Here is a 14,216-nt window from a genome sequence, read left to right on the forward strand (position 1 = left end):
CTGCTAAGTGGAGACCCAGTTCAGAAAAAAAATCAATGTTACCCCCCTCCCACTCCTAAAAATAAAGTAAATAAAACATGGGTGGCCTTGACTTCCACATTTGGGGATAGTGTTCAGCCGTGCAACCTGTAATAATGCTGGTTTGGTGGCCAAACAGCCAACACGCCAAATTGATGCCCCTTGAAGCTAGCCATGACTAGGATTGCCAGAGTGATACACCAGTTTGCTGGATTGGCTGTTCAGCCACCAATCTGGCATTAACTCCAGGTTGCACTGCCAAACCAGAATGGGGATGTTGGGTCTGCTAATCTCTAGTGGATGGCATTGGCCAAAGTCTGGTTTGGGGGTGTCCGGGCTGAAAGCCATGGTGTGGGCAGGAGGGGGTCTGGGCCAACAGCCATGGTCTGGACATGGGGGGGGGTGTTTGGCCGACAGCCATGGTCCGGACAGGGGGGGTCTAGGCCGACAGCCATCGTATGGACAGGGGGGTGGGGGATAGAACAGATTGGTTGTAATGATCTGAGTAAATATTAGTTTATTCACACTATATATATGCCTAGGAGTTATTTATATGATAGGAGTACCATTACCTTTCATTTTTGCCTGGAGAAGAGGCAGTTCTACCACTACTACAGACAGGGAATCTTCACGGTAGTACTACAACCAGATCTTTATACATGTTCAAGTGGGGCCTCAATGCCCTTTATCAGAACAAAAATATCATATGTTATAGTAGAAAAATATTTTTTAAGTTGATGCTATTCCAGGTTAGGGAATTTTTCCCTAATTTAGGCCAATTGGCTTCAACTTTGTAAGGCTTCCTCTGATGCAACAGTGAATGAATTTTAGATTGGACTTAATGGACCTCAAACCTGCCAAAGCCAGCCTACCATTTATTGCTAATCTTGATAGAAATACAAGCAACTGGAAGTGAATTTTACATTTATTTTTAAAATAAAGTTGATAAAAAAGAAGCCTCTGTGATCTAAAGAAATGTGCATTTATTTTAAAATATGACAATATTCACTTTAGAATAGGCTATACATCATATCATCTAAATAACAAAGCTTCACACAGTAATTGTATTTTATAAAGTAAAAGACACATGTGATACAGTGACAGGCACTATCTAGCCAAACTCTGCTCTTTCACGCAACATGATGAATTTGTTATGAATATATTAAAGCTCATAGTAACAAACAATAAATGACAAATTCAAACATGTCAATAAATAAATATGTACATTATAAGTGTTAGTAGCCACAGTACACTTTGGCTGATGAGAAAACAAAAATGCAATGACAGACAATTATAGTTTACAGTGGGAAATTAGTACAAGTCAATGTGGAATCCCAAAATTTACTGACTATCACTAACAATGATAGATTAATAGGTGAAAGGAAATCTACCATCAAAATCAAACATGATAAACCGGGGACACTTCCACATATATCCAGACACTGTGACTGTGGTATTTGCTATCCATGACCTCCATCCTTCTGAAAATAACTTTTAAAATTACGCCAATGAATCTGAAGGGCTACCCTAGCCCCTCTGTGACAGCACTTGTGCAAGGAGGAGAGTGAGACAGTGTAACAGTCTATAAAACCAGGTCACAGAGAAGCTGGGGTACCCCCTCATGCTCATTAGCATCATTTTAAGTTGCTTTTAGTAGGAAGGAGACCATGGATAAAATATATGCCAATTACCACAGTCACAGTGCTTGCATCTGTAAGTGTTCCAAGTTTATCATGCTTGATTTTGATGGTAGATTTTATTTAATAATCTACTACATGGTAGTAAAAAGGAAACAACACATGTAATAAAATGTTACAACATACACAAGCCTACCCTTTACTGTGATTTAAAACATTTTCCCTTTTACAGTCTTTTGAATTACAACTAATAGGTGGAAATATTTGGTTAACAGAATACAGGCAGTCCCCGGTTAAGGACAAGATAGGTTCCATAGGTTTGTTCTTAAGTTGAATTTGTATGTAAGTTGAAACTGTATATTTTATAATTGTAGAACCAGACAAAAAACATTTTTGCCCCTGTGACATTTGGAGATTATTTTTTTTTACCTTAGTGGGATCAAGGATTATTAATAAAGCTTCATTGCAGACATCTTACAGCTGATCATTGCAGCCTGGGACTACAGTAAAGCATTCTGAGAGCTTTACCAAAGTGCAGAGTGGTCCATTTTTAACAAAGGATTGTCTGTAAGTCGGGTGTCCTTAAGTAGGGGACCGCCTATATATATATATATATATATATATATATATGTATATATATATATATATATATATATATATGATAATATAAGTCAGTAGAGAGATACTGCAGATTATTTCTTTAGAGGATTGTTTTATTATTGTTGTTACCATTGTTTTACTTTTAGGGTGCGGTCACACTTTGTGTTTAATGCATGCGTTTGAAAACGCATTGCAATAGCTAAAGAGTGATTTGCCTAATGAAACAGCTGTTAACATGTGTGTTTACAAAACGCAACCATTAACGCATTGTTAATGCATGCATTAATGCAAGCATTGACATTTGCGTTTTGTAAACACAAGTGTTAACAGATGTTTAATTAGGCAAATCACTCTTCATCTGTTCAAGTGCCTTTTTAAACGCATGCGGTATACGCAATGTGTGACCGCGCAGCCTTGCGAAGTTAAAAATTATGGTAATGACATTTACCACTTAGTTGGCATTGGCATTATTAAAGAACTTTCTCTTCCCTTGTCACACCTATTTGGAAAAGTATTTGGTAATGCCTTCACTCAATCTCATAAACCATAGGTACAGAATTTGTTCCAGAAATTAATTGTTGACAGAAATAGGGACCACAAACTTTCTAATGTAAGGACCATTCCAATTATCTTTCTAGATCCTTTTAGAATGATTTGTTTTTTCACTTACATATGTGTAAATACCTATAATAATTGGAAGATCTAAAAATTCCCTCTGTTGTTGGCATAACATACAAATAAACTAAGATCTTAAGAAACTGAGTCTTTCCAGCTACATGAGATCAGTTCAAAACCAGAGGATCTAGCTCAAAGGATGAATATGTTATTGTTTTGCCTGCAGTTTTTGTAACAGAGTTTGTGGAACACACAGGATGATCGTGAAACTTCATTCCTTTCACTAGACAGCAATAACCTATGATATAATTTGTGTATATGTAGTATGTATTTGTCATAATTGTACAAAATATTGTGACATTATTTTGAAATGGTTGTAGAAAAGAAAGCTATTTATTCAATAAAACAAAGATGATTAAATGCATACACCAAGCAAATTAACATATTTAAGGGAACTTGTCACCTACGCACAATTTTTAGGTTATTACAGCTTCTAAAAGCCCATAATATGACACGTTAGCTCACCAGTGCATCTCAGCGAGATAAAGGTCACCTCGCAAAGGATGCCATCAATGCTTGCAGCTGTGAGCTGTGAGCATGTGATCCAGGAGCAGACATTTTTTTTTTATTTTGAATCCCGGTACTTTTCGGGGGATGTTGGTAGGGAGCCAGGTAATTTACCTTAAAGTCTATATTAGCTGATGTATACATCACTCAAACGTGGCAAAAGCACATATACTTTTGTCATGTTATGGGCTTTTGGAAGCGGTAATAACCCAAAAATAGTGTCTTGGTGACAGGTTCCCTTTAAGTTGTTTGTCTCATTGAGATTTTAAAATTATAGGTGATCCGTATCATCACTGATAAAGATTCACAAGACATGACTGGCCATATATTTCCTCCTACAGCAGCCACTGAAAGACCAATATAGGGATGGGCCAAGTCTTTAGGTCTGATCTGGCTAATACAGAAAGCTCCCTGTCTGTTTCTATTGGAAAACTTTAAGACAATAAGTTTTCATTTGTTTACCATGTAATTGATTTTAAATGTTAAAAAATACTGTACATATTTATTTTGCAACGTGTATTTCATCGTCATCTACTTCCAGGCAGTAGTTCACAGTTAGTTGATACAAATTAAATTGATATAAGTTAAAAAGAAACATAAAATAACTAAATAAATCCCAGTCAAATGATATCAGAAGGATCTGTGCAATAATTAATTAATTTGAAAATATGTAGAGCATTAAAAAAAAAAATGATTGTTACTGATCTTGCACTGGTTAATATGACTGAAATTGTGTCAGTTATAACACAAAAGCAGCTTTTCCTGTATAACCTAACTCTACATAATGAGTCATCATGTCTGCTTATCATGTTAAAAGAGTGTTATCATTTCAGCAAAAAAATTTTGTTTGAATAATGAAAAGTTATACAATTTTCCAATATACTTCCTGTATCAATTGCCAATAGTTTTCTGTATCGCTGCTTGTTGTCATTCTATAAAAAGCTTCATTGTTTATTTCCAGTGGACAGAAATCAAACCATGGTAACACAGGTGCACGGCTCGTTATAACACACGGCTTGTATTACTCTCGATCATACTAACAAGTCGTGCATCTGTGTGACCATGGTCAGATTTCTGTCTACTGGAAATAAATAATGAAGCTTTCTATAGAAATATTTTATAATTGGTAATAATATAAACAAAAACATCACTTTGCCAAAATGGAAATACCCCTTTAAATTGTTACATTACTATATGACTCTAGTTAGATTTTGGTTATTTCTGTACTCTGTAGATCTATTGTGATTTGGAATTTTTGAATAAATAAAGGTAAAAAAGCATATTTTAACTATCCACTCCATTTAAATGAAAAATACATCCTAAAATGAGCATATTAGTACTGTTCCTCAAAATGTTTACTATTATTACAACCCAAAATAGTTGTTGCAATAGAAGATGAGAAGTGGTGGCTGATTTTCAAGAGACTGAATGGGCTGTTATGCCACATTGGGAAAAAATTAACGAACCATTAAAGATCCCCTGTGTAGAAGCTTTTCTGAATTTTTCAAAAGATAGGGTTTGGGACTGAATCTATTTGTTTCAAACTGATGTTGCTCCAATTGTTCTGGAAACTGGTATATATGCTGCAACCTCCTATCTAGTCTTGTTAAGATTTTCAGTTGCTCATCCTGGTCTCTAAACTCAGGGATTAATGCCATCACTATCTAGCCATCTTTTAGCAGATTTGTCAAAAGCAACTCCACTCAGTGTCTAAAAAATGAAAGATCCATGAACCAAGAATTTGCTCATCTAAATCTGAATCAAGATGAACAGTTAAAAATCATTTGAATTTGATTCATAAACGTTGAAGAGACAGTCACAAGTGACTGTCCACCTTTAAAATAGAGTGTATTGGTTCAAGGTAATTATGTTCAGGCCTAAGATCTGTCTGTGGCAGCTCAACAAAATTAATTTCTATATTTCGTCCTTCTGGTTAGAACTTGGTGCTATGACTAAATGAATCTGACATGATGATGTTTTTGTAGAAGTTGTTCGAGTGAGGATGACAATACCCTTTGACTTTGTCAATAACATGATGAACTGGAAGAATTGATGTCTGTTCACCATCTACTGGTGTAAACTTGACTGAAGGTCTGTCCCCAAAAATGTAACCTGCAAAGGAAAAAGAAAAAAGTAATTAACAACTGTGCTTTAAAATCTAGACTTCCTTTCGTAAATGCCATCACAACTAGAGATGAGCGAGCATACTCGTCCGAGCTTGATGCTCTTTTGAGCATTAGCGTACTCGAAACGGCCTGTTGCTCGGACGAGTATTTCGCCTGCTCGAGAACAAGCTTTCACTTAAGGATCATTTATTGTCAATACACCATCACAGTAATACATACAGGTGCAATTGATGGCAGTCAATGCAAATATACTTCTGATAAGTTAGCAGATGTATGGAAACATCTGCAATGTGTTCTTCACACATATTGTTCTTCGCGTACTATTGTGAAGAACACCGTTCTGAACTCATGTCTTCTGATAAGTTAGCAGATGTATGGAAACATCTGCAATGTGTTCTTTACACATATTGTTCTTCGCATACTATTGTGAAGAACACCGTTCTGCACTCATGTCTTCTGATAAGTTAACAGATGTATGGAAACAAATTAATGTTTTTGTTTGTATGATGAAAACTAATAAAATTTTCCAATATACTTTCAGTACCAATTCATGATGGTTTTCAGGATTTATGCTTGCTGTCCTTGTATAGAAAGCTTTATTGTTTATTTCCAGTAGATGGCACAGGTGCACAGCTAGTTAGTATAATAGAGAGTAATCAGAGGTGTGTTAAGGTTGTTAAGGTTCGGTAACACTGACAAGACAGGGAAAGTGTGCCCTGAACTCAACTCCAACCTCTGTCCCTTCCTATTGCCCCCCCCCCACCCTAAACCGTGGGGTTTAGCGTGCAAACCTGACAACGCACCTGTGTGACCATGTCCACTGGAAATAAACAATGAAGATTTCTATAGAAGGACAGCTAGCAGTGATGTAGAAAACCATGAGGAATTGATACAGAAAGTATATTGGAAAATGGCATAACTTTTCATTATTCAGACAATATTCATTATTTGTTGAAATGTGAATAGCCCTTTACAGTTTACAATTTAATATGCAAAATTCTAAACACTAAGCAACAAAATCCTAGCATGAGGCTCATTCAGATGGGTGTTTTTTTTTTTCCTCACCTGCGGATGGATGACATAGAATGTTGCGAAAAAAATGGATGCGTATACAATATGGACATGGACATCACACGTCAACCTTCTTGCGCAACAGACACTGATTATGTTGTTATATTGTGAAAAATATATATTAGATATATTGTTTCTATCTCCTAAAAAATTGATTATTTAATGATGTCACTAAGAAGTAAAGTTACAGGTGCCCTGATTCCATTAACGTGGCCCTTTTTCGTTTTTGCATTTTCATTTTTCACTCCCCATCTTCAAAAATCTGTAACTTTTTTACTTTTCCATGTAAAGAGCTCTATTTGGGCTTGTTTTCTGCGTAACAAATTGAACTTCATAGTGATGGTAATTATAATTCCATAACGTATACTGGGAAGCAGGAAAAAAATTCAGAATGCAGTGAAAATGATGAAAAAAACGCAGTTTTCTTGTGGGCTTGGATTTTACAGTTTTCACTGAGCGCCCCAAATCACATGTCTATTTTATTCTTTGGTTCGGTACGATCACTAGGTTACCAAATTTGTACAGGTTTTATGTTTTCATACATTTAAAAAAATTAAAACCTATTGTTCAAAAAAAAAAAATCTTCATTTTGCCATGTTCTGGCACTAATAACTTTTTTTTACTTCAGTGTACAGAGCTGTGGGTGGTGTCATTTTTTGTGACTTTTGATGACATTTTTAATGCTTTCATTTTTAGGACTGTATGGACTTTTGATCACTTTTTATTGAATTTTTTATATTTCTCAAAATGGCAAAAAAGTGGCATTTTCAACTTTCGTCGCCAATTTCCGTTACGGGGTTAAACGCTGGGAAAAATCGCTTATATATTTTGAGAGATCGGACATTTTGGGATGCGATGATACCTAATGTGTTTATGATTTTTACTGTTTATTTATATTTATATCAGTTCTAGGGAAAGGGGGGTGATTTAAACTTTTACTGTTTTTCATATTTTTTCACATTTTTTTTATTTTTAAAAAAGAAAATTTGCCATTATTTTAGATCCTCCAGGGTAATTTAACCCTGCAGGGTCCGATTACTACTGTATTGCAGTATATAGCTATTTTACAACGATTTTTAATAGCCTGCCCTCTGGTGGCTATCAGAAATCATTGCACCTGGCAAGCCTACGAGTCTCAATGAGACTCTAGGCTGCCAAAGCAACTGATCGCCACCCTCCGATGACGTTCCAGGGGGCTGCGATCCGGCATCCAAGAAGGCGGTGCCCATGTAAAGGTAAGCTAGGTTAACTGCTGCAATCGGTGCCAGCACCGACCGCGGCAGTGACAGGCGGGTGTTGGCTGTTTTATACAGCCATTACCCTGTGTGTTTGGACGATATAGTTCGTCCTCGGTCGGCAAGGTGTTTTAAAAAGGATCTCAAGGAATTTTGATAACCTATCAGTTTAAAGGTTCAAAGACTTTCATTTCACCATTTCAGGGATATGCTCATGTGTTTTATTTGTAAGGGGTACACCATGCCTCAAGAATAGCATTTTGCAACATTACCTAAATTATATCAACATAAAACCTTTATATTGCAAAAAAAACATGAAGGCCATGATTGGAGAACATCAATTACCGTAGCACATAGAAAGATAAAAATTACATTTTCTAAAGGTTGCAACAGTCACCAATCAGTAGGAAGTGTACAGGCATCTGCAGCCATATGGCATTACTAGTTTTGCACATTGCTCAGCTGTGTTTTTGGTCCAGTCCACTCTTCTTCCAGTCCTTTCCACAGTTGTAACTGTTGTGGGTTTCTTAACTCTAACTCTATGGGCTGTACTACGCCCATCCTATAGCATGCTTAGCTAGGTTACACCCACTCATTTAAAGTTACATTTATTTTTGTTACATCATCATAGCAAATGTTGAAATTCCAATTTGTGGCTAATTCCAATCATGTAGCAATATCGAGGAAATTAAAACAACTGGTCCCTATTACCCTCAATGGTGTACACCACCACAAACATTTGTATGAAACAAATAAGGAAAAAGGGAAGGGTGTGAGTGTTATTAAAACATAACTTTTATTAGATTTGTGGTGATTTGTCATTTTAAAAATCGGTGGTCAGTGTAGGTTGATGTTATATAACACATAGGGACTGATATTGCATTGAGGAGGGTCCCCATCTTTTTATACAATTACTCCATCTTCTTCTAGAGTTCCTGGCATTAATTCCACTAGGATACAGATTGTTAATGGGATAGTAATGGTAGTACTAGGGTTAGCTGAATAATGGTACTGTACGATGTGGTACAGTCAACCTCAGGACAGCACCAATACCTCATGGTTGACTCTGGCATGTTCCTACTTGAGCGGAGCCACTTATTACTGCTTCTATTTTTGCTCATGACTACTTACATGTCTGTTGTCTCTTCTCTGCCCTTTTATTTCATGTCTTCCTATTGTTTCTTTTCCCTCATTTTTGATGTATCCTCGGTGAAAACCTTACTTTACATTTACTTTTGTGTGCATACAAATTTGTTTTTCTCTAGGTTCTTGTGTTATTGGTTTGTAGTTAGATGTTTGGATTGGTTGTCCATTGGGATCTTTGTTCAAACAGTCATTACATCTATATGTAATCAAAATACTTGCTTGTGTGTTTTGATATGACATCCCTATAACTTGGCAAATTACAGGCTTGTAAGCTAATTTGTATACAATGTTTGACTGTATAAGATAATATTTGCAGTTTAAAATAAACTTTTATTGAACGTAAAAAGAAGTCACTTTTATTCCATTAAAGTTTGTGTGATGATTCAGCCCACAAATTGAATGCATTTTAAAAGATACTTTTTGTATTAGTTGATTTTGGATTATTTACAAATCATATCCACAATTATGCATGTAGCACACGCAGTAAACAAAATGTTAAATGGACATAGGAGCTACTCGGTTCTTGAGTATATATGAAATAGGCACAAATGTTTTACAATTTTTTATATATATACACAAGCTGCAGCTCCTGGTGTTGCCCAAGATAAATAACTGCTCTTGACTATAACAAAATAGAATGGGTTAAGAAAAAATATTTTGGGGGGCGTGGCTTGGCTGCGGAGAGAAATGGCCGCGTGAGTCCGGAGCTCCGCCGAACGGCCTCCCGTACAAGCGACTGAACCGAGAGGCACTCACCAACCTCGATCAGCAACATGCCGCAGAGTGTCGGAGCCCCACAGGGAAGGAAAAGAGGAGCCAAAGAGCAAGTGCCCAAGCACATCGGGAAGTTCTTTCAGAGCGGAGCGGGGAGGAAAAAAGATGGCGCCGGTGAGATCCCGCGCACGGCAAACTGTGGAGCACCCTTGCGACTCACCTTTCCACAAACGGCCGGTAAGGACATTACCTCCCCGAATCCGGCCAGTATGTTTGAGGTCCCAGAGAGATGGAGCCTAGGATCCTCGCACCAAGCAGGGTCGGCTACACAGCCACCTCCCGGCCCAGGGGAGCTGCGCCATGTTGCTTCCACCTCTAGGCGCAGCAGCCCGGCACAAAGCACATCCCCCACCTCCAGTATCTCTGAAACAACGAGGTCACCCACCGAAAGTCCGGCTAAGCAAAAGTCAAAGAAGCAGGAAGACCTGACTTCACGAGATTCTAATCCACTTAATGCTCAGACCAGTAATGATATGGAAGACACTGATATGCTTAACACTTTCCATGCCTCAGATAACTATGTGTCTTAAAATATGTTGAAAGCAATGCTGGTAGCCTTCAGGTCTTCACTTCAAAATGACATTGCTATTCTTGTCAAACCTCTACAGACTTCCATTGACGACCTGGGAGACCGGGTCTCCCATGTGGAAAATAAAATGGCGGAATTCGCAAATGGATTTAATGATCTGGCGGACTCTCACAACGCCCTTGACGACACGGTCACCAGCATCCAGGAAAAGCTAGTAGACTCTGAGGACCGGGATAGACGCAACAACATAAAAATAAGAGGAATTACGGAATCTATCCCAAACTCTCAGCTACGGAGCTACATACATCAGATGACGAAAATGCTTCTGCCAAATCTAGCGGACTACGAATATAGCATTGATAGAGCACACAGGGTTCCTAAGCCAAGTAATCTGCCAGAAACAGTCCCCAGAGATGTCCTCGCTAGATTTTCCTTTTACCACACTAAGGAGCAACTATTATATCAGTCAAGAAAATTGACAACTCTGCCGAGTCCCTACGAATCTATAAATCTTTACGTGGACTTATCAGCGGCGACTTTGCAAGCTAGAAGAAACTTTATTCCTGTTACTGCTCTCCTGCGAGACCATGAAATAGCATACAGATGGGTATTCCCCACGAAGATTCTGGTGAAAAGGCAGAACTCCATCATACCAATTCGCTCTTTAGAAGAAGGCTTCAACCTCGCGGAATCTTGGGGGATTCCACAAGAAGACATAGAAAGAGCCAAAACAAAATCCAGAACCTCGGTCAGGGTGGACCCTGATTGGCACAAGAAGAACAAAGGCTGAGTGCCCTCTACCAAGCAGAAAGTGAAGGGAGGCCAGAAGCGGAGAGACTGGTAACTCATGTATCCACTTTAACTGAATTTACGGTTTATTGTAAACTTAGTTTTATGTCCCTTCTAGGTACTGTTCGAATCTAAAAGTACCATTGTGCTGTTTCACTGTGCAACTGACAAAATGTTAAACACAGTGTGTTGTTGGTTTGTTAACATGACCTGGGAAAAATTGGGAACTGATAGCCGCTTAAAAGACCAAAAAGCTAGAACCATAGTTTCACACAAGTATATGACTTACCTGAAAAGTAAAGGCATTGTTGTAAAATACGGCCATGAGTATTAAATTGACTTCTCTAAATGTCAAAGGACTCAACAGTCCTTTCAAGAGATCAATGATGTGGAGAGATATAGTGGCTAGTAAAGGGGATATAATCTGTATCCAATAAACCCACAGGCAGAACAAACCCCCCCCTAAATTGGCCCACCCACGCTTCCCATATATAATCACATCCTCTTACCATAAGAAAAAGAGAGGGGTCATGGTGGCATTTAGGGATTCTTTAGCTGTTTCCATACATAAATCAATCGTTGACCCCCAGAGTCGATTCATAATTGTAACTTGCACCATCAACAATTTAGACTATACGATAGTTAATCTATATGCTCCGAATCAAAAACAGAGATCCTTTCTTGCAAAACTTTTTAAAAAAGTGGAAGAAGTGAAAAGAGGAGCTCTTCTCATGAGTGGTGACTTTAACTCTATAGGAGATCTGAACATAGACACTACATCTAAAACCGCCCACAGAAACTTCACTCTTAACCCTTTCCTTTGGGATCGTAACTTGTATGATATCTGGCGTATCCACCACACTACTGAGAGAGACTTTACATATTTCTCTCCGAAACACAAAACCTACTCCCGGATTGACATGGTGCTAACCGACAAATGTTTACTAGATAAAATGATATCTTCCTCGATAGGGAACATCCAGTGGTCGGACCACGCTCCGGTAGAGGTGGTCTTTTCAAATACCTTCTCATGTAATACAGATTTTATATGGAGAGCCAATATGTCACACCTAGCATCCACTCAAAATCACCACATTTTCGAACAGAAGCTGAAAGAATTTTTAAAAATTAATGACAATGGAATGGTCTGTCCATTCTCATTGTGGATCATTCATAAATTATTTGCTAAAGAAGAACTCAAAAGATTAAGCAATAGGATGAAGAGAGAGAGAAACAGAGAGGTGGTATCTACACTTCTTCATATTCAATTTCTTGAGTGACAGAATAAATCTGACACATCAAATTCGCTAATTGTAGCCCTGAATGAGGCTCGTATACACCTTCGAAATCTCTTATTAGAAAAATATTCTAAGTCATTGCAAAAACTTAAAATAAAATACTATTCACATGACCAGAGAGCAGGAAAATTACTGGCGAGACGCATTAAACAACAGGCCCAGAAAGCTAGAATCCCATATATATACCACCCCTCCACAGGAGCTAAAACTATGTCCCCTAGAGACATTGCTAACGCCTTTATGGATTATTACGCATCTCTATATAACCTTGAAAAGGGAGAATCCACAACAAACCCCCCTTTAGAATCTATCACAAAATTTCTAGACAGACTCAATTTACCCAGAGTGACAGAACAGCAGCTTCTAGATCTTAACTCCCCAATAACAGGAAAAGAAATCGCTGCCACAATCAAATCCATCTCTCTCAATAAATCCCCAGGTCCCGATGGACTACCGGGAGCTTACTATAAACAGTTCCTAACCACTCTCTCCCCTTATTTATTAAAAACATTTTCTCTAGCAGCAAGGAGAGGAGATTTCCCAAAAACAATGTTAGAAGCTATTATCGTTACACTTCCTAAACCAGGGAAAACCCCAGATAGACCAGCCAATTTCAGGCCCATCTCACTATTAAATGACGATGTGAAAATATATGCGAAACTGCTAGCTAATAGATTGAAGAAAGTCCTACCCTCCCTTGTCTCTCCAGATCAGGCGGGATTTACTCCTACTAGACAAACAACTGACAATACCAGAAGGATTATTAATCTTCTACAACATTGTGAACATAAGAAAATACCAGCAGCCTTTATCACTGTTGACGCCGAAAAGGCGTTTGACAGAGTCAACTGGGAGGGACACATTTTTATGGCAATAAAAGCCTTGTACTCCCACCCCTCTGCCACAGTTTTTGTAAATGGGGTTAGATCCAACGAATTTACTTTAACTAACGGCACCAGACAGGGGTGCCCCCTGTCCCCACTGGTATTCATCTTATCCATTGAACCTCTGGCCGAGGCAATTCGCTCCCACCCACAGATTCAAGGAGTGAAGGTGGGTGACACAACCCATACCATTGCCCTGTTCGCAGATGAAATTATATTCTTAGCCACATATTTGAAGTAATGTCACAATATAGCACTATCTCCTTTTATAAAATCAAGAATTCAAAATCACAAGTTCTCCCTATCAACATCCCACCTCCATTATTGACCTCATTATAACAAAAATATACTTTGGACTGGAGGGAAGTGTCATATTTGGGTATAAATGTGACTTACCCTGCAAGTAGACTATATCAGGCAAACTTCCCCCCTCTGATAAATAAAACGGAAAAGGAAATGGAGGAATACTCAAAATACATATTATCATGGTGTGGGCGGATAGCCACATATAAGATGATGGTCTTACCGAAATATTTGTACTTATTACGCTCCCTTCCAATCCCTATTCCTACCGCTTTCTTCACTAAAACCAGAGCGCAGCTAAGCAACTTCATTTGGCAGGGTAGAAAACCAAGAGTGGCGTGGAAAACCCTGACTAAATCCAGAACACATGGGGGTCTAGGCCTCCCAGACTTGAGGGATTACCACTATGCAGCTATTTTAGACCAGTCCTTGCACTGGTGGAATGAAGCAGGGGACAAAAAGTGGGGAAAAATAGAACAAGTATATCAAAAAAATTGCAGCCTCAAGAGTAGAATCTTATCACTCTTGTGGAAAACAAAACCTCCTAGATCTGAGCTTTATACTACAAGAGCATTGGATGAGGCTTGGAAAACCTTTATTCCTCAACAAAAGGACACCAAAACT

The 14,216-nt window shown here is 38.2% G+C and overlaps 1 protein-coding gene across 6 annotated transcripts in view; it reads right to left on the reverse strand.

Moving 5' to 3' along the window:
* Nucleotides 1–1,001: 1,001 nt before the first annotated feature.
* Nucleotides 1,002–14,216, reverse strand: part of ADGRG6 (adhesion G protein-coupled receptor G6) — a 538,359-nt gene continuing 525,144 nt past the window's right edge. For 5 of the 6 annotated variants that reach the window (XM_072140986.1, XM_072140983.1, XM_072140981.1 and 2 more), the window contains one exon: nt 1,002–5,549. In XM_072140986.1, coding sequence (XP_071997087.1) covers nt 5,371–5,549 — 179 coding nt within the window. In that variant the 3' untranslated portion in view covers nt 1,002–5,370. The remainder of the gene's footprint in view (nt 5,550–14,216) is intronic. The other variant, XM_072140982.1, reaches the window with a different exon arrangement.

Source organism: Engystomops pustulosus, chromosome 3 (assembly GCF_040894005.1).
Source record: "Engystomops pustulosus chromosome 3, aEngPut4.maternal, whole genome shotgun sequence".
In the NCBI taxonomy this organism is placed as follows: domain Eukaryota; kingdom Metazoa; phylum Chordata; class Amphibia; order Anura; family Leptodactylidae; genus Engystomops; species Engystomops pustulosus.